General features: G+C 41.8%; 1 protein-coding gene across 5 annotated transcripts in view; it reads right to left on the bottom strand.

The window, feature by feature from the left end:
* Positions 1–1,725: 1,725 nt before the first annotated feature.
* Positions 1,726–22,229, bottom strand: part of LOC306931832 (muscleblind-like protein 1) — an 81,637-nt gene continuing 61,133 nt past the window's right edge. Inside the window, exons 4-11 of one of the 5 annotated variants that reach the window (XM_079513447.1) lie at positions 15,310–15,537; positions 10,949–11,188; positions 7,938–7,991; positions 6,885–7,035; positions 4,476–4,505; positions 2,608–2,690; positions 2,308–2,378; positions 1,726–2,107 (exon numbers count right to left, since the gene is read on the bottom strand). In XM_079513447.1, the coding sequence (XP_079369573.1) occupies positions 2,325–2,378; positions 2,608–2,690; positions 4,476–4,505; positions 6,885–7,035; positions 7,938–7,991; positions 10,949–11,188; positions 15,310–15,537 (840 nt within the window). In that variant the 3' untranslated portion in view covers positions 1,726–2,107; positions 2,308–2,324. The remainder of the gene's footprint in view (positions 2,108–2,307; positions 2,379–2,607; positions 2,691–4,475; positions 4,506–6,884; positions 7,036–7,937; positions 7,992–10,948; positions 11,189–15,309; positions 15,538–22,229) is intronic. The other 4 variants (XM_079513443.1, XM_079513445.1, XM_079513444.1 and 1 more) reach the window with 4 other exon arrangements.

Here is a 22,229-nt window from a genome sequence, read left to right as displayed (position 1 = left end):
TGGCAACAGCCTCTCTCTTCTACTATTTCCTCATTGTAAGATACCCATATAAAACATCTTTGATCAAAGAACTCAAAAAGACCAGAGAAATCAACAATATGCATACAATTCATATAACGTAGAAAATATTGAGTTTACAATCATAATCATTCTAAAATCAACATTACATGGAATTTCAGAAAACTGTATGAGGAACACACAAACACACACTTTTACCTTATATTCATTATAAGAAAGAAATTGTGAACTAATTATATCAAAAGATTGATCAAAACAAATTGACGTGAAACACACCTTCAAAGAAAACACAAGAAAGAAAAGAAGAAAAATAGACAAAAGGATAACAGTGACAATAACATAGTGCTCTGTGTCCATGTGTAACGGTTTGGATTAGGCAACTGGATGGTTTAAAATGGCATGTTGCTTTGTGCTGACCCAATGGAGTATTCTAAGGCTTTGGATGAGTAATACAATCATAATAGACTTGCCACTTTCTTCAAACTATTCTTATTCACCAATTCAGCATGACTGAAGAACACCCAGAATAGAACAAAATGTTGTTCTAGAGACCTACTCTAAACACCCAAACTTCCATTTGGCCCCACTTATGTGGCCCGAACATGTTTTTTAAATATAGCCCCACTACTCCACCGACAATATCTAAGAACAATGACACAAAAGAGACTTTGGCTGACCATCAGAAAACAATTCTCAAGTAGACATACACACAGGTTCTCTTAAATATGTTAGACTATTTACACTGCACTGAATCCACAAAAAACAAAACAAAACAAAACAAAAGCAAATCAATTCTTACAAGCCACAAATGCATCTTCAGTCGACCGTAACCTTCTCAGCCTTTTCTTCTTTTTCACCTCTCAGCAGTTTGGTGATCGATCTCTGAGCACGAGAGTTCCTGTCATATTGCAGCTTGGAGCTATTTTATCTCCATTACATCTCAGGCATTCGAGACTTTGGTCTGTCAAGCAGACCAACAGCCTACACATAGCTCACCTGTAACAAGATTTTCTCTTTGATTCAGAAGTCTCACAAGTCTCTACACTTATGTATCAAGAACATATGTGTCAGTACAGATCTTGTTCTTTTCTGTCTTACTAAAATAACATACACCACCACGACCACGTTCAAACAACAGCTACAAACTATTCAATCAACACAAACTGGGGCCAAAATGGACCAAATAAATTTAGCCTAATCATCATGGTGCTATTGAGACTCATAGCGATGACAGTGGATGCTAGATACTCTCCAAGACAAAAAAATATATATTAAAGGGAATTGTTGATTTTAACACTGTTTAACACTGCTAAAATGTAACTCGTGTTTTGGAGATGTATGGCACTTTGACATGGAGCCTGCAAGATTAAAGACGTGTGCTTCAAATATAGAAAGATAGGCTACAAATTGTGAACAACATATCACAAACATTCAATGGTCACTTTGCTTCTGAGACCACTCATCCAATTGAATCCACTATTGATTTAACAAAGAAGAACAAAATCAACAAAGCAATATGCATGCATATTATGTCATTCAGTGAAATTATCTTTCTCTATGTTCTCTTATCTTGATCTACAGACTACATAAAAGGTGCACCTTTGTGTAAACAAATGAACAAAATTAGGTTAAAAACAAGCCCCCCTCCCCCCCAAAAAAGAGAAAACAAACAAACAAACAAACCCCCCCCCCCTCCACCTCCCCAAATTAAAATAAAATAAAAAAGATGAAAAGTAATAATTCTTGGTCTAAGAAGGTACCAATGTCGTTTTCTGACTACGGCTCCACACATTTACCTCATGTTGACATTCAAAGTGTGTCTGGTGAATAAAGATACGTTGTCTCCACAGAGTGGGAGGCAGACTACAGTATAATGTAAATTGTTTTCTCTTCAGTTCTGTCAGTATGTTGTTGTCACTGTGTGCATACAATACGCACAACAAAACCACAACAAACTGAGCCTGCTGTTTTAACATGCAGATAAATTCCGCTCCAGTTTAAATATGATTCTCCTTTTCGATTCAGGATGTTACAGGCATGAAGGACGATCACTCATCTTGGACTGAACGCCAGCACACTCCAATTTGATCTGTGAAGAATGCCACAGAATACAGAAAATGTAATAGTTTAACCGGTTGGGAGAATTGATCTGTATTTGGGGTTTTCCCACTATCGTATGAAATGTGCTTGTATTACAGTGTTAGTGATACTTATTACTGTTATTGTTCTGTTATGATTTAGTATGGTGTTATTACTGCGTTGTGTAAGAGGAAGAGAAGGGGTACATACTGTTCTGATTGAGAGTCCTACATCTGGGTCATATACTTGTGACTCAGATGCTCTGCAGATATTATTGGAATCTGGACACACACACACACACACACACGCACACACACACACACACACACACACACACACACACACACACACACACACACACACACACACACACACACACACACACACACACACACACACACACACACACACACACACAATAGTGATTAAAAAAACAATTAATAGTGTGCAATTGTTGACCTTCATGCACATCAAGATCAACAAATAAATACTGTCAGAGGAGGCGCAAACCTGATTGGCTGTTGCAAAGGGATTTGTGGCAGATGTGGCGGATGCAGACACAGTGGCTGGATTAGCACCATGCATCATGGGTACTTGAAGGAGGGAAAGATCACACAGGCATTTCAACCCAGGGCAGTGCATTAATTAAGCTTACATTTATACCACTGTTTATTAATGTCAGGTCTGGGTAACCACATAGCAGTCAAAATGGACCCTGTTAAGGGTCTGTAACTCAGAGAGAATGTCTTCTACACTGTAAAATCCACAGTTATAAAATAATTCTGAGAGTATGCGGACATTCCCCTATTTGGAATCTACGGATGACCAATGAAACGGCTATGCTCTGGGGTCGTCCTTACATAGTGAGGTGAATTACAGACGTAATCCACCTCCGATTTACCTCCATATAAGGCTCAGTCTGTGACATTTGTACAGTCTCAGTTCTATTGAAACTATAGGCCTACTAATAATACTGAAGCTTCAAGGTTCAAGGTTGTACCTTATTGTTACATCTTGAGAGTAAAACAAATATGTAGTATGTGCATGTGCATGGTTTCCCGGTAGTAGCAAAGTTAGATAAACTCTTTGTGAACAGCTTCACATGGGTTATGTTCAATCAACTCATTACTGCCACCGATTACTAGAGCCTCCAATCCACAAAGTTAACCCAACTTCTTACTATTACCTCCACGAGGACCCCGCCCTGTTCAGAGATGCTTGGAGAACCTCAACCTGCTACCAGCGCTCCCAAATACTAGAAGTTCACCCCAACAGTCGACTTGTAACCTCAGCTTTTTCTCCTTTTTCATCTCTGAGAGGGTCCCTGTCATATCGCAGCTTGGAGCTATTTTATCTCCATTAAATCTCAGGCATGAGAGACTTTTGATCTGCCAGGCAGGCAGACCAACAGCCTCATCTGTAACAACATTTTCTCTTGGATTCACTAGTCTCTACACTTGTGTCTCAAGGCATATCTGTGTCAGTACAGATCCTGTCACTTTTTTATTGCCATTTATATTCATTGACAGGCAATTTATATCACATTGCAAGCATGTTATGCCTTTTTCAAAATTAAATTAAAACGCACGCGCACACACACACACACACACACACACACACGCGCATTACTATTTTCCGACATGTAAACAGCAGTTGTCAGTATCGACACCGTTGTGTGATGGAGCATGAATTAAGATTTATTTAGTCTCTCGAGACAAACTGTTGACTCACAATTTCCAAAGAGGGCACTGTTTTTTCTTTTTTTTGCTGATGGGTTCCCAGATTGAATTCATAATCTTTATTAAGAGTGGTTTTATTTACCCTTCCTGGGTAAACACTTAATGTATGCCTTCACCCATTTTCAATATTATTGTTCCTCACTAATGCTGATGATAATATGGTAACATATCTCAAGAGTGCTGTCACTGCTGTGGACAGTTCAGAGCTGCAGCAAGCATTAGGTGGCACATACTTATTACATACAGTGTCAAGAAAGGACAGCATTATAGCACAGCATACCAGGATGATACATAGAGAGGATCATGACAAATGAATGTGCATTACAACAACATCTACTTTGCATAGGTTCATTTACAATTAATGTTATTCCATCAGTTTGACTGAAACTCACAATCCATCCACTGTACTTTAACAGTTTGAAAGGAATGCCTAATATATTGGATGTGTGTGTGTGTGTGTGTGTGTGTGTGTGTGTGGGTGTGTGTGTGTGTGTGTGTGTGTGTGTGTGTGCACAAAGTATGCAGTGCAGATTAGGTTCTAGGGCAAACTGAACAGATTATCTGCTCATATCGCGTAGTGGGTTGAGGTGGAGTGTGAATGACTACAATGGTTTCAAAGTAAGGAATGCTGGCACCTACTTGTTGCAGGTGTCATGCAGAATATTGAGCCTGCCCATCATGCATTGCAGCAGGGATTGGATTGAAAGGGAGATGGGGAGAAGAAATCAAGACAACAGATTAAGTGTCATAATGTCACACAAATACGGGAGAAAGTTGTTGTGAGCACAGAAGACACACTGGACTTTCATAAACTTAAAATTAATTGATTGCAACATATTATGCTAATATGCTGGTGTCAACTCAGCAGGCTTGTTATTGTGCAAAGGTAACCTACTTATTTATACCCGTCAGAATGTCATTATACCATATACTGTATATATGAGAGAGAGAGAGGCACGCAAGCACACACACACACACACACACACACACGCACACACACACACACGCACACGCACACGCACACGCACACACACACACACACGCACGCACACACAAAGTATATATAGTTTGCTTGGTTTTGGAGTGAATCATTATCTTCTTTTAACACAAAACATGAATAGCCAACCATGCAACCCAGATATCCTGCTAAAAGGAAGAGAGTTCATTGTCTGGAAGACCTTGCTTCAACTGTCTGCAACCTTTCACCTGCAACCCTACATGCAGCAAGTGAGTATAATCAAGTTTCTTTGTTTAATATTACATATATATTATATATAATATATTTTTGTATATATATTTTGTATTTTCTTTTTTTACATTGACATGACCTGATGAAGATACACAAAAGGATCGACATGTTGTCAGCCGAATAATGACGTTTTTGTAGCTATTATGGTGTCATTTGGGAACATTGCAAAAAAAGAAAAAGAAAATAAGAAAAAGGAAATACATTTGCAACAATGTGATTGCTTCTTTGTAGTTCTCCAAGGAGTCCAAGCACTTTCACACACAGTACAGTCGCAGCTGTTGGCCACACAGGAAAGGAAAGGTGGATTTCTATGTCCCCTAGATGGGTTTAGTGTAATTCAAGGTTGTCAAGGACTAGCCTGGCTAATAAGCCAGACTAATATCACACAACACTGTCGCGGTATATCAGTCTGGGCTGGCTCCACTTGGATTTAATTTCCCGGGGAACATTTTCTCTTTGACGCAATTGGTCAGAGCTACTGTCAGTCAAAAGTCTCAAGCATTGAACGTCACTGTACCAAAGCCCGCCTATATTGCATACCGTGTCCCGATTGGTCCGACCTGTTCTCTGCTGTAGGAAAGAGGCGTGCTACTGAGCCTCGCCAGACCGTAATCCGCTGGTAGGCAACTTTTTTTTGCCAACGGCTGATTCGGTCTGGTTTATTAACCAGGCTAGTCAAGGACAGCCTGGGGAGATGTTGCTTTGTCAGCGTAACACACTTGGATGAAATTTAATTGACTCACATATTTTTTTCAAACATATGGAGGAGAATATCGGTTTTGTTAGAATTTGTACAGTTGATTTCACAGTGCAGATGTATGCACTATAGCTTATGGGTCTATGTAAACGACATGTATTCCTTCCTCCGTAGTCTGTACATGGGCCAATTGTGTTCGTATTTCACCATCACGGACCCCTAGATAAAGAGGTGGACAGGTACTTTACCCCTGCCCTTCATAAAAGCACTTAACACTTTCACGATTCAACACTTTTGATGTCTCATATATTGGATAGTTGCCCCATATTATGGTTGCGTCACGCTAAAGGCTATAGGTAGGCGCATGCACGCTGTTCTGCTACTCCCTGTCATCTGTGCTATGCTGTGTATTTGACAGACCGTGTCAAATCCCCCAAACATGTACAATTTGGAATATTTTTTAACTATTGGCAGTCCCTGGCACAAGATTGTTTCTGATGGGGGTCTGCGACCAAATACATATTAATTTGGGGATCCTTGACATGAAAATGGTTGAGAACCACTGGCCACTTCCAAAATCCCACCCTGGCCAGTGAAGATCAAACTACCTCATCATGAGCTGATGGGTGCGGCGGTGGCTCAGGGGTAGAGTGGCTGGATGGCAACCGCAAGGTTTCCAGTTCAAACCCAGGCTCCCCAGAGTTAGTGTCGAAGTGTACTTGAGCAAGACTCTGAACCCCTAATTGCTCCTGATGTGCTGGGAATACCGGAGAACTTTGGTGTTTAAACTTTTAGCATTTAACTCTAAACAACTATCCTCTCTCTGTCTCAATTCAATGCAATTAAAATGAAGGTGAAGTAAAACTAATATGCACTAAATCGCGGCGAGTTGGTAAACTGGCGAGTTCTCTGGATACCTGTGCTGGTTGGTGCCTTGCATGGTTTCCGCCGCCGTCGGTGTATGAATGTGTGTGTGTGAATGGGTGAATGTAATGCACAATCTATGTAAAGCGCCTTGGATAAAATCATTATATACTTGTAAATGCAGCATTTACCATCATATACATGCACCATTTATGGGCTGCTATGGTTTAGGTCTTACCTGATGGTATGAAGGCAGCCTGCTGCTGAAACTGCATGTTGGCCAGAGCTTGTTGGTACTGGAACATGCCAGCATTGAACATGGTGGTGGCACCGTTGGCTTTTTCAAGTGCAGGTCTCTTTGGTAAAGGAGGCAAAACGGGAGGAAGCCCCTGATGGAGGGACCAGGTGGAGGAAGGGGACAACACCAAAGTAATGGGATGGGAGTGAGGAAAATCAAAGAATGGTAGCAGTGACATTCAGGACAGAGAGAGGAGAGAATTTCATTAGAAAATAAGTTGCCAATGAATCGGCTATAAACCTTGGCAAGCAAGCAGTCAACTACTCTACCCTTGACAGAGCAGGCCAGAACACTGATGCTAGCTTAGGGACCTGTCATATGACTAAGTAGGGATAACAAAACAGTCATTCAGTATGAGCATAACATAAAGTTCAAAATGTTAACATGAGCTATCTGTAGTGACAGTTGTAATACAATTTACAATAGAAATGATGTAGTTATTAGGGAAAGCTGCACTGCTAGCTCCATGATAATACTATAAGCCACATTAAGACTATAATGACATCTCTTCCACAAGGATACATGCAAAACAGAAAATGATCATGCATTAGGGCTACAACACAATCCTGACATAGATTAGCAGGTCACCAATCCATTAACGAAGGGAATGAATGGAGGTGATGAACTGACTGTGGACAATTAAATGGGCAGTTAGTAGGATCAGGTATGATTTTTTACACTTTTTATTTTCAGGGAATTGGAACATTTATTCATATTTTGTATTTGTTTATTTTGTGTTCTTTTGTTCTGTGGTATAAATAGTTATGACCACAATCAGTTTATCACCCGTTAAAGTTCAGTTAATATCTACTTTGGTTTATGTCTAATTTATGCTCCGTCGTATGACCGTGTCGAACAACAAAAAATGTTGATCTACAAGCTCAAAACGCACATCATACGACGAAGGGTAAATCAGCTTTAGTCAACTCTACAGTATCTAATCTAACACAGCTAACAGTACATGCCAAGCTAAAAGGTGAAAGGTCATAGTACCAGGTCAAAGGTTGCATCGAGGGGTCGCTTCAGTGAATTGTCAGCCAACTGTGTCTTAATTAGCAGGCAGCGAGCACATGATGGCAATGGGCCAATGGGGTTCAAGCGCATTAACATAAACCAGCAAGCGGAGGTGCATCATGGGAGCAGCAGTGCAGTTTGGGTTGGTGAGAAACAAATAAAAACAAACAAACAATAAAACAAACAAACAAAAATAAATAAATCATTGGAATGCAATATACAGCAATAACAAGACTAAGGCATGCACTTTAATGACAATAGGGTTACTAAAAATAACCATGGCCCTTGACATTGTTAATGAATAGAAATACATTATTCTTCATAATATTAAACTACTAAATGACTGTATGTGTTAATTGGCAAATACTACCCAACATTTACTGTCCCCAACAGTAAAATGTATATGCACTATGCAGCAAAACCAACACAGCGACACAAAGAGACAGCACAGTGCAGTGGTAGGTAGCAGTTGGCCCAGTTACATAACAGCAGTGGTGGAAGAAGTGCCTTTTTTTTCTTAAGTAAAAGTAGCAATACCACAATATAAAAAGTGTAAGGCCTGTATTCAAAAAATTTGCTTGAGTAAAAATACAAAGTATTGCCATCAAAATATACTTAAAGCTGCTATACGCAATAATATGTCAAAATTTGAATGACCTTTTTATTTTTTTGGTATTCACACAGCCAGCAATGGGTAGAACGCTCCCAAAAAAGATTTAGTCTCTGTGACACATCTAGGGGCCACAATCTGCATTCAAAGATTTTCCTAGAAGCTTTGTCATTGGTCGATTTGCCTGTCTGCTTCCTGATTGGTTAGTCACTGCGACCAGGTTTTTTTCGACCAATGACAAAGCTTCTAGGAACATCTTTGAATGCAGATTGCGGCCCCTAGATGTGTCACAGAGACTAAATTATTTTTGGGAGCATTCTACCCATTGCTGGCTGTCTGAATACCAAAAACATAAAAAGGTCATTCAAATTTTGACATATTATTGCTTATAGCAGCTTTAATGTATATGTTGTGATAATAATAAAATCTGCGAATAAGTAAGTAATTGTAGTGGAGTAAAATGTGCAATTGCCTCTGATGTAGGCCTAGTGGACTAGAAGTAGGCCTATAAAGCATGAACATTTTTGAAATGCTCAAGTAAAGTAAAAGTACCTCAAACATACAGTAGTAAATGCACTGCACACACCAGCATGGTTTGGTAATGAAGCACACCATAACCACTTAAACCCCATATGGATGAGCGGTGTCCCTCAGGGCTCTAAAGGCATAGCAGTGGCCCTGGTTTTCTGGTTCCACTGAAAAATCAACCATTAGTTTTTCCCATGGAGATTTACAAAAATATTGACTATAACTTATTTTAGAATCCATCCAGGATCCTGATGAATCATGACCATAAAACCTTTGATTCTGTGAACAAAAGAGAATGAAAACCGCTAAACAAAGGGTATTTATTAAATGTAGTATCTATCTATAAATGCACCTGTCTGTGTGTACGGCTGTAATGCACATAACTCGAGAACTGTTCGCACCCACCGACTTCAAATTTGACACATGTGTTCCACACCCCCACAGGGAGTGCAGTTCCCAGTGTCGAGTCCGTCGGACCCACAGTTGTACAGAACCGCCACAAAAGGCCCCTGCCCGGGCTCTGGACAGTGCCCCTGCCCAGGCTCCATATATGGAGCTGGCCTGTTCTGACATATTTTGGCATGCCTGATACAGAACTCCATATTAGGAATAAAGGGACACAGAGAGATAGATACAGAAATCTCCATATATGGGCATAAAAGGGACGCAGACAGATGGGTGGAACGGGTACTCTGACACGGGTACAACGGGTATTGCATAGCCGGGTGGGGCATGGATCTCCAACTGCCATCGTTACTGACTCTGTGCTCTTTTGTAAATCTCTATGGGAAAAATGAATGGACAATTTTCCAGTGGAACCAGAAAACCACGGCCATTGCTATGCCCTATAGAGCGTCGCAGTCCCGCCTCCTACCCTGGACCAGGAAATGAAACCCAATGCATTTTCCTCATAGACATTTCTTAAAGTATTTATTTAAAGACGGTTACGCCGCGGACAAAGCCAACTCGAGTCGTGACAACTCATGACAACACAAACAATATTTTGGACCAAACAAATAATTAGAAAGAAGAAAAAAACGGAAGGTTACAACACTTTTTTTGTTGTTTTTCTTCTTTGTAATTATTTGTTTGGTCCAAAATATTGTTTGTGTTGTCATGAGTTGTCACGACTCGAGTTGGCTTTGTCCGTGGCGTAACCGGCGTAAAGGTATTTTCAGTTATTGTGGGGAAATCTTTTGGTGAACAAAGGCGATCTGATCCAGTGAAAGCTTTCCCCACAATATGGATGCTGGGGTCTAAGTGGTTAACTGCCTAGTGACAAATAGGAATCCGTGTTGGGTACATAGGGGTCTGAAGGGACAGAGGAGAACAGCAGAGCTTGGAATGTGTGCTGGGAGCTGCAATGAAAGCATCAGGGAGAAGTTTTCAGGTGAACATTCGTTGAAATTTCCAAATCTAAGCTCACGACTCAGCTATCGGCTATTTTCGGCAAAGTTATTTGGTGTAGAGCACTGGTTCTCAAAGTGGGGCCTGGGGACCCCCAGGGGTCCTTGAGGGGGTTCCACAGGATAAAGTATTGATGGTTAGGAACTAAATGGAGCCTTACGGTTCTGAAACTCCAACACTGTTGTGTACAAAGTTCTGCTAACTGTTGGAGTTAAATTAACACAGTGAGGATTGAGGATTGTGGTCCCAATGTCCAGATATAAAGAATTATATCCAACAGCGGTCCGTGGACGAATGCATAAACTGGGGGTCCTTAAAATGAAAAGGTTTGAGGAACACTGGTGTAGAGGGGCACAAAAGGAGGTTGCCTATTATAGACCCCAGGGCTATTCAGATCCACCAAGTATATTGGGTTTAAGTGGTTATTTCCTAGAGGGGTATTTACCATGGCGGCGGCGGCAGCGGCCTGGTTGACTTGGTGCTGGGCGGCTTTGATCTTGGCCTGCAGGTGTGCCGGCGGGTGGAAGTACTTGCACTTCTCCCTGGAGCAGCGGCCCTTAATGTAGTCCATACACACAGTGACTGTGTTGTCATTGGTGTCAATCATGGTGCTGTCTGATGGGTGGGAAAAGCGACAGTCGTTCTCCCCGCGCGTGCAATTACCTCGCTGGTACTCCCGACAAACCTGGCGGACACATGGGTGGGCCCACACAAAACACACAGACACACACAAACACACGCACGCAACGTGAGCGAGAGAGTCTGCTGTCCGACTGAGTAGCACAAGAGGTCATGGTGCCAATGGGGCAAAATTCAGGACACCCAGTGAAGTATGTCAATACAATATTTTGGACGTTTATACACATTTTAACTCGACAGACTGGACTATACTAACAGGCTGGTCCAACCATTATTCTGGATTGATAAACCATTACATTTCAAGAATGTCTCTCTTACACATGCACGCACAGAAACACTGGGCTATTATCCCTATGTTCTGATGCTGCTATTCCTGGGGAAGCCAGTAGGGGGCGGCATCAGCATGGAGCTTCAGTCTAAAAAAAATCAAAGGGCTCAATGAGCCACATGGGAAATAGGTGGCTGGTTTAGTCCTGAGGGAGGTGGGACCGGAGCTGACACAATTACCATACGACATAGACGAGGTGGCCAAATGTGTAATCTGACTGATCTCATGAGACAGTGTTGTTTTCAGAATTGGAGCAGTTCTTTGTGAGACTGAGAGAGCAGCCCTAACTCCAAATGCCACCATAAGTCCTCTTTGAAGTGAGAAGAAAAGCACTGTGCCTTTTACCAAATTAATGTTTACCTGTATGCATGAGGAGGTGGCTTGAGGCCGATGGGCTGCCAGACAAAAAGGCCACCAGACATGTTATCTGCTAAGCCCTCCTTTGTCTGCCGTCAGGACAGCTCTTCATCCACATTACTGATTTGTCTGTATGAAAGGGTACAGTGGCGTGCACGGACATTTTGAGGGGCAGGTGCTCAAGTGAAAAAAGGACACCTTGTGGAACCGCGTGGAACCGCCGGCTGCCTTAATAGTGTGTGAGATTTATAGATTTCGTGGCATAAATAATATATTTTAATCCAATCGATGTCACCATGTGCCACATAGGCCTACACATGTTTTGTACACTGTACAAAACAAATGAACAAACTGTACAAAAAACTTTCAAAAGGGCACATTGCTGTGCAGAGGGCAAAAGGGCAGGTGCTCTAGCACTACCTCTAGCTGCTAGCACTAGTCTATATTACTTGTGGCCATAGCTGAATGGGTAGATAGTCCTCCTGACAAACAGAAGGTCCCCAGTTCAATTCCTGGCAATGTGTTGAATGTGTGTCCTGAAGCAAGACATCAGAGATGTAACCTCTAACCTCTAACCCCCACCCCACACCAACTGCACTCAATTCTGCCCATTTGAGCAGTAATCAGCATGGGTGAAGCTGAAACTGAATTTCCCCCATGGGTCTAATATATATTTGGACCCCCTATCTGAAAATATTGTGTGTCAGGGACCCCCGTAAGAGATTATTTGTGTTAAAAAAGAAATAAAAATAAATTATGGCAACATACACAAGTAGCCTAGGTCACATTGTGATGCATCGATTTTGCACAGATTGAGCTTGTAGATGGGCTACTTTTGAATAGCTGAAGCATAATAATTTTTCTGGGGACCCCCAGGAACACTCCCAAGGACCCCTGTGGGTCCCCAGACCCCACTTTGAGAACCAGTCTATTTGCAGTAGCACACATTATGCCTCTGCACGCACGCACGCACGCACGCACGCACGCACGCACGCACGCACGCACGCACGCACGCACGCAAATAAATTCACCACCAGTGCCATCACTGCCACAGCTGCTACTGGCTGCAGGTCTTATTAAAAAAAAAAAAAGACGTTGCCTTGTTGTCAGGCAGATGTTAGAGAGGCGGGTGAGCGAGGGAGGGAGGGATGGGAGGAAATGAGGGAGAGAAAATAAAGCACGAGAGAGAGGGTGATGAATAAGAAATAGAGGAGGACAGAGCGAGATAGGGATCAAGGGGATAGAGAGCAAAGAGCGTCCCTGAGGAGATGGTGTATAAGACTGGCATGGGAAAGGAGAGAGAGAGAGAGAGAGAGAGAGAGAGAGCGAGAGAGAGGAGAATTATTAATAGTTCAGGTGTGAACCTGAGGGCTTGTCCGAACAGTTGTTAATCATGCATAAAAGAGAGAGAAAGAGAGCTAAAGCCAAATTTATACTTGCCAAAAACAGCAGACCTACAAGCTCACAATGCGTCGCAGATGCGACGTGTTGTGAGTGAGCTTGTAGGTGAGCTATGTCCAGTGAGCGACACGGTCGTGCAGCTAGCTATAAATTGGGGCCTAGCACACAGGAAGTGCTTAGCTGGCCAAACAAATAAAGGACCCGCTAATCATATTTTAGTGCTCAGTCCCCATGGAAACTATCCCCCTGGGGCAGGCAGGCATAATCACCATGGTTGCAGCAGGTAAGCAAAGATACAATTCAATGCAGACCGAAACAGTATGGCTACGTGAGAAAGGAGGGCTAGACAAAGGTTGCGATTGTGAGGAAAGGTATGGTCTATACAGCGGAGGAGAGGAGAAGGATGAAAGGGGGTTTCAAGCATGGGGTCTCAAAATGCAACATTTCTTCAATGTTTCTTTGAATCTCAGAGCAAACAGCACAGAGGATGGAGTCATGTTCTAAAATAGGAATTTCTCAGCCTTAAAGAAACAGCTTGTTTCCACCGTTGAGCTCGGTATGTGTGCTCGCCTACAGACATCCAGCAGTGTTTATTTAGAATGACATACATGACAGAGACTAAAATATGTCTGGCTCTTTTCTTTAGATATTTTTAGCAAACCCAGTTCTTTAGAAAATTAGGCTAGAGTATTGGCTCAATAACGCCGTGTCCCCACCACCACCAAACAGACAGGCCGCAGGTCTTCATCTTCAATTAACAGGCAGTAGATCTTTACTCATAGAAGGCAAAACATTGACATTGTTTTATCAAATACTACGAGTTTGAACACTGGCTGATGAAAATTTGATAGATTTTTGTCTATGATTTCTGTTTGTTTCTGTGGCGTTTACCTGGGTTAAGCTTTGATTTAGAATGCAGTTTGCCAACTGGTGCACCGAGTTTCTGCACCTCTTCTGCAGCATCAATCTGGCTCCACTGCTCCAAGCTGGCAATGGAGCCTCAACCTTACATGGTATGTAATGACTGACTCACCTCAACCTCTACAATTTCTGATTAGTCACGACAGCACTTTGAAATTCAATCGACCCGCTCTGGTTTCTTTCCTCTGTTATTATCATGCTTCCTCTTGCATTCCCTTCCTTGGCTTCCTTCTTCATCTTCATTCCTCCTCAGTCTCATCTCCCAATGACGGTAATAGGTCTGCCCATTGATCCCACCACCCCACCCCACCTCCATCTCTCTTTTCTGTCATTGACCGGTTCCCTCTTTCTGCATGTTGCGCACTTGTTGGCAGGGCGCAGAGACTTCCCCCAGAACCACCTCCATTAATTACCCACAGTCCAACAACGTCATTCTGAGTGTAAACCTTTTCAAGATTCCCGCCCACCTCTTGCCAGTTTCCAATGATTTCCCCATTATCCCAGTGCAAGCGTTTCCTGGGAAGGGCTGCATAATGGATGAGATTGACTTACTGTCCAATTGCAACCCGAGAATTGCCGCTGTTGGCTTCGATTTTAAATGATTGATTGCTTTTGTGGAAGAATAAATTATTTATTTTAGAACATGATACCCTGAAACACTGATGACTTTGGAGAGATACTTTCATTAACGTCACTTTCTCTTTGCCTTAGTCTCAGTAATGACTATATTATGGTAATGGTGGCATGTAGTTACAGTAACAGAAGCTGTGTACCAGATCCATAATTAAACTGTACAAACAGGGACTGCTTAAGCAGCACTCTAACGCAGGCCTATAATATTCAAATTTAGATACAGCACATCAAAACATTTCCAGGATGTTTGCGTAACAGCAAATTAGGTTGTGCGTTGCCCTCATCGGAGGGTGTGTGTATTTGATTTCTGCTAATCTATATTTTAATCAGTGACTGATATCAGAGTGAGAAATCAATTATGCAGATTGTTTCATTGTCGTGTGTCTGTGTGTGTGTGTGTGTGTGTGTGTGTGTGTGTGTGTGTGTGTGTGTGTGTGTGTGTGTGTGTGTGCATGTGCGTGTGTGTGTGTGCGCGTGCGTGCGTGCGTGTGTGTGTGTGTGTGTGTGTGTGTGTGTTTTTTCCTCACCTCCAGTCTGTCAGTCCTCATGAGTTTCTGTGCAGCAGCAGCAGCAGCAGCTGGTGCAGGAAGGTTGTGGTTGCTGGTGACCAGTACAGGGCCACAGCCACTCTGCATGATGTCAGCAGACATCAGGCCTGGTGACACGGGGCCCAAGTAGGGATTAAATGCAGCGGCTGCTGCTGCTGCAGCGCTGGCATTGCAGGTGGCAAGGCTGGGCGTGACTGAAAACATTGGCTGTGGAGAAACACAGAACATGGGGGATTCGGTCAAAATGAGGAATAGACAAATAAACAGACGATGGTAGCATTTTAATTATATAATACTAAGTGGCATTTAAACCCTTCTAAATATAGGAATGTTTAGCCTGTAGGTTTCCAAAACCTTTCAGCCCGCAATCCCAACATAATAATAAATAAATAATTTATCTCGACCGGTCAAGATAATATCTCGACCGGTCCAGATAAATTATTTTTCTCACCATGGCCACTCCAGGGCTCTGTACCAAACAGATAAATCTATATTTATAATATTTCTTTCAATAGGCGCTACTTATAGTTTAAATAAGCAAAACATAAAAATAACTCTTTTAACTGTTGCTTGCACAGGAGAAAGTTACTGTATGTGTCCATTTGGTGGCATCTGATCGAGTAAAATTAACAGAGGATTTTATTGTGTAGACATCAAATAATATCTGCCTACAGATACATTATAAGAGTCATCCTTCCTCATTCCTACTCAAATTACCCCTGCTCGAGTTAAGCACGCAGTACAATAAAGGGAGAAATAAGAGATGGTACAAGTCAGCAATATACTGTAGCACAACAGAGGAGAAAGAGAGAGAGAGAGAGAGAGAGAGAAAGAGAGAAATACAAAAATAGACATCATGTCTTAGTAGAGCAAAGAAAGTTCACTCCTTTAGTCCTTTCTTTTGCTGCTAGCATTCTATTGGCACACACACGTGTTGATTTCTTGACTCTCTCTCTCTGTGTGTGTGTGTGTGTGTGTGTGTGTATGTGCGTGTGCTAGTGCGCGTGCGCATGTGTGTGTGTGTGTGTGTGTGTGTGTGTGTGTGTGTGTGTGTGTGTGTGCATGTGTGTGTGTTAGGGCTGCACGATTCGCTTAACATTGAAATATAGTCAGTTAGCAAGAAAAGTGTGTTTTTAACATTTGATTAAAGTCTTCGTTACTCATTGCATTTATCAGTGCCATATCTTTGTTGAAATGGTATGTAATGATTGAATTGTTCCTCCGTGAGTCTGGGGGATAAGGGTTGTGCAATGTTCTGAGGGCAAAGAGCAACAGCTGCCAAATAAGTGTGTATGAGTGTGTGAGAGAGAGAGAGAGAGAGAGAGAGAGAGAGAGAGAGAGAGAGCATGTGCATGCTTGCGTGTGTTTATAGGAGATTATAGGCTAACGTGTAAAAGTGTAGTTGTGTTAAAAGGTATTGGCTGCCTCAGAGACAGTTCCCCACTTTGAGTGAGGTTGACGAGTGTGATGGTTGATGGAGCGGGTCACAAGTTCTTCCTGCATGTTGGTGACCTCAGCCCCAGCCTGGGCATCATCTGTGAACAGCAGCAGCCAATATGACATATAGTGAGTAATGAAGCAGAGTCAGCCAGGGGGCTGCACAGCGACATTACTTTAAAAACTCCTCTCTTGCTCTAAGATGTTTCAGAAAATCTGATAATAATGGCCTGGACATTCCAATTCAGAATTAGTTTTATTTTTTTCTGTTAATGACCACTCTGGGGCTCCGTAAAAATCAAGTTAAATTAAATTATTTTATAGGACAGAGTTTTATATTCATAGCAGAAATTAGCCTACTGCAGGATGACCCAAACAAAAAAAGTGGGTTGGTCAACTACAAGTTAGTTAGTATGACTGATACCGCACCATTGTGATGAAAAGAGAGCTGAGCCAGAAGACAAAGTTCAATCTTTGTTCCTACTCTCACCTATGGTCATGATTTATGAAATATGGGTCATCATGACTGAAAGAAAAAGATTGCGTTCACAATTGGCCGAAATGGGTTTTCTCAGTAGAGTGACTGGCATCTCCCTTAGGTGTAAGGTGAGAAGCTCAGTCATCCGTGAAGTCAGTTGAGGTGGTTTGGGCATCTAGCAAGGATGCTGTCACCTCCCTTGGGAGGTTTTCCAGGCAGGTCCAGCTGGGAAGAGGCCATGGGGCAGGACAAACACCAGGTGGAGGGATTATATCCACGCTGAACTGGGATCATCTAGGGATCCCAGTCAGAGCTGGCTAAGGTTGCCAGGGAAAACAAAGTCTGGGCTCCCCTGCTGGAACTGCTATAGTGTCTATGAGAGATTATTGTCCTATTATAGTTGACCAAACCAAATCATATAAACTTGGTGGAAAACATGTTTCTGTCGGTCAGGACACCGTTTTTTCTATTTTTCTCTTTTCTATGTTCTACTGTTTCTAAAGATTATCTACACACTACACAGCCACAGTCCTCCAGGTATGTATATAGGACGGACGGTGACAGATGGTGTAGGTTGCCCGCGGCCAAACTGAAGTACCTACAATCACAGCAGCTATCTCTTTGTGGTAGTCTTATGGTCGTGGTATAGTATAGTATGTATAGTACTTTCGCCGCCCTTCGGGCGGCTCATCCTAGAGTTACGTTGCAGCTCAATATGGGAAGGAAATTGCGGGATTTGACTGACTCCACTGCATGCATGTTTCAGCTGTGTCACATGTAACATGGCTACACATCGTAGACACACGCACACGCTGGGTAAATAGTATGTGTACTGCACGCGCGCGCACGCACACTCACTCACACACACTCACTCGCTGACTTCTCGCGATGCGATACAAAATTCACGCACGCACGCACTCGCTGACTTCTCGCGATGCGATACAAAATTCACGCACGCACACACGCACACACACACACACGCACACACACACACACACACTTGTCAGTGAAAGTCCCCCCGCGTTGTGGTGGTGCAATTGTCGTGTTTGCATGAATTAAACTGTGTATGTAAGCGCGCCGCTGTCCATCCAAGTTCGAATCAGTGTGTGTGTGTGTGTGTGTGTGTTGCGCGTAGCGCGCGCAAAAATGCGCGTGCATGTGCCTCGTGCACGCGCGTTTTCGCGCATTTTCACACGGAAAAGTGGCTTTTACTTTCCCTCTCCACACGCAAGTTATATGAACAAACTGACAAAATGCATCATAAAAAGGCATAGGCCTATTTAGGCTACACATGACATTGGCAAGGCGCCGATATCAAAACAAAACATATAAATTATAGCCCTATTATACAACAGACGAGCTGACAGCGCAGCTGGGCTCGGCGACCCCGGTGTTGTATCGTCATCATTCATCATAGATCCCTCCCCGTCAGAATCTAATATCTAACATTAAATTGCAGCAGCATTCAGCAGTTCAGTTGGCACGGCGGCCATAGTAATTAGTAAATACTATATTATTTCTCACTGCAATAGTGACTATTAGAGAAATAATATAGTTAAATTGTAAATGCTTTACCTTAAACCCCAAATGTGCTCTTGCGCTCCGGGGTGGTTAATTCCCTCATCATGGCATTTACTGTATATGGGTGGGTGGGGGTGGGGAAATAGTGGGGGCGCAATGCGCCGGTTCATTTTAATCTGCTGGAGCAGCTGCTCCGTTTGCTCAATGGCTCAGGCGCGCCTGGTGTGTGTGTGTGTAGTGTTGTGTTGTGTTGTGTTCTTCTAATGTGTGTGTGTAGTGTGTAACTTCCGGTTGGCTTTTCGGAAGTGCGCAATGTAACATGGAAACTTGTGGGTCACGTGGTGGGGATATAGCCAATGGAAGAGGGCATGTTAGTGTTGCCAGGTCCGCGTATTGTAAGCGAGTGGTAGTGTGTGTAAGTACTAAGTAGCCTGTAGGAAGTCAGGGTTTGCGGGCTTGTTTTCTTATATGTGGCAATAAATTAGCAATGGTAGCCAATGGATGCAGGATGCAGTGTTGCCAGGTCTGCGAGTTGTAAGCGAGTTGTATTGTGTGTAGTATCACTAAAAATCACTAAATCACTAAAATCACTAATCACTAAATCACTATTCACTAAATATACATAATATGAAACCCCACTTAGGCAACCACGTAAAAAAAGAGAGGACAGAAAATGGTACATATAGAACAGTAGAGGAGCGCTAATCACAGATTAACTAAATCACTAAAATCACTAATCACTAAATCACTAAAATCACTAAAATCACAAAAAATCACTAAATCACTAAAAATCACTAAATCACTAAAATCACTAAATCACTAAATACACATAATATGAAACCCCACTTAGGCAACCACGTAAAAAAGAGAGGACAGAAACTGGTACATATAGAACAGTAGAGGAGCGCTAATCACAGATTAACTAAATCACTAAAATCACTAATCACTAAATCACTAATCACTAAAAATCACAAAATCACAAAAAAATCACTACAATCACTAATCACTAATCACTAAATACACATAATATGAAACCCCATTTAGGCAACCACATAAAAAAGAGAGGACAGAAAATGGTACATATAGAACAGTAGAGGAGCGCTAATGAAACACTAATGAAACACTAAACACTAATGAAGCACTAAACACTAATGAAACACTAAACACTAATGAAACACTAATGAAACACTAATGAAACACTAAACACTAATGAAACACTAAACACTAATGAAACACTAATGAAACACTAATGAAACACTAAACACTAATGAAACACTAAACACTAATGAAACACTAATGAAACACTAAACACTAATGAAACACTAATGAAACACTAAACACTAATGAAACACTAATGAAACACTAAACACTAATGAAACACTAAACACTAATGAAACACTAATGAAACACTAATGAAACACTAAACACTAATGAAACACTAAACACTAATGAAACACTAAACACTAATGAAACACTAATGAAACACTAAACACTAATGAAACAGTTTAGTGTTTCATTAGTGTTTCATTAGTGTTTAAATCTTAAATCTTGCTTAAATCTTGCTTAAATCTTGCTTAAATCTTGCTTAAATCTTGCTTAAATCTTAAATCTTGCTTAAATCTTAAATCTTGCGTAAATCTTGCTTAAATGCTGCTTAAATCTTAAATCTTGCTTAAATCTTGCTTAAATCTTGCTTAAATCTTAAATCTTGCTTAAATCTTGCTTAAATCTTACTTAAATCTTAAATCTTGCTTAAATCTTAAATCTTGCTTAAATCTTAAAACTCCGACTCTTAAAGTGAACGCGTATGGTGGCACCTGGAACTGGGATTTATGCTAACAACTGGCCGCAATAAATGAGTTAATTAACTCATTTTGCTGGGGAACCCACATTGAGAAACACTAGTTTAGTGCATGGTAGCCTACTGTTTTAAAAAATGTTTAGCTGCCATATTAATATCACTTTCTCTATCACTTCTTCACCAAAGGCAAAGGTATGTGATATACTGGATATTATATATCTCTGCTGTCCTTGCTCCTAAAACCACCTAACTCCAAAATGTTCATTTAAAAAAAAAAAAAAAAAAAAGAAACCCATAGGCCTATACCCTATAGGCTATCTTTAAAACAAAGCAATACTGCCTCATCAAATTTGGTATTGTGACTGACTGTATATTGTCAGATACTATTGTCATTATATTATCACCACTTGACTTTACCCAAATCCAGCTAAAGTGGAGTTAAGAGGTTTTCTCGACCATTTTCCGTAATTTAATTAACAGCTGACAATGGACCTCCAAGCTCACAATGCATCGCAAAGTACCCTGATGCTTCATGACAAATAAATAAATAATCAAAAACCTAAAAAAATGAGTTATATTAGGTGGTTTCCGACTGACAGTGACGATATGCATGTGCCAGTGTGTGAACTTTTTCTCTGTCCAACCTGATCATTTTCACTGAATCAAAATAATGTCAGGTCAGACTCATAGTAGGAGAGATAGTAACTTTAGCCTTTTCATCCCTATGGGCATTAACACATGACATCATAAGCACCATCGCTCACAGCCAGCTGTAATGAACATCACCCTCCTTCACAGTATAGTGAGTATACCATGCAGGAAATGAAGGTATACCCTCCTAAGCTTGACATACAGTAGAAGTCAGATATATGGGGAAAAGTGGGGGAGAGCGGTAGACAAAGCAGGGAAAGAATAGAAGGGGGATGAGGGAAAGAGAACAGCAGACAATTGAGAAAGAAGCCAGAGTGAATTTCCCTTTGTTTCCCTTGCATTATGTCCCTTCTATTCTCCTTTACTGTAGTGCCATTGTACTGCAGATCTAAAGCCATCGTCCCTCGCTGCTATGCTATCGTCTTCACTTTATCCTCCTGTCTTTTTACTGTCCACTTATCTCATGCTGCCTTTCTCCATCCTACCTTTCTTCTTTGGCGCTCTGTCCTTCTCTGTCAGCCTCTCTTTCTCACCCTCTCATTCCTCTCGCTTCTCATGACATAAACAGATAGGGAAGGCAGCACTGTCCCAGGGAAGATCTATTGCTTCTGTCCTCTTTTAAAAATGCTCTCGTGGTTTTACTGTTCTTCTCAATCGGCCTCTCTCCTCAGCCTCTGTAGCCACTACAGATAAGGCCGATAAGCCATTGACTTATGACTTATTATTATGTGTGCCACATATGCGTGTGTGGGTGTGCATATGTGTGTCTCCTTGTGTGTTTGCAGTACGTGCTTTTCCACACATCCAGTATTTGGCACACTTTTGAAGAGCCCTTGAGGTAGATTTAGTGCACCTCCTACCTTTCCTCTCTCTCCTCCATCGCACATGGACGGACAGAGCAAAGCATGGAAGAATTTAAAGAGATTCGAGCCTGACAACCAAGTCTCCTTCACCATATGTATAGCATCTCATAGACTACTACACAAAGGGAAAGTGGGCGTTTATGTAACT

This window comes from Electrona antarctica, assembly GCF_951216825.1.
Source record: "Electrona antarctica genome assembly, chromosome: 11".
NCBI classification, from domain to species: domain Eukaryota; kingdom Metazoa; phylum Chordata; class Actinopteri; order Myctophiformes; family Myctophidae; genus Electrona; species Electrona antarctica.
The sequence above is the reverse complement of the archived record's forward strand: the minus strand, read 5'-3'. Positions and strand labels throughout refer to the sequence as shown.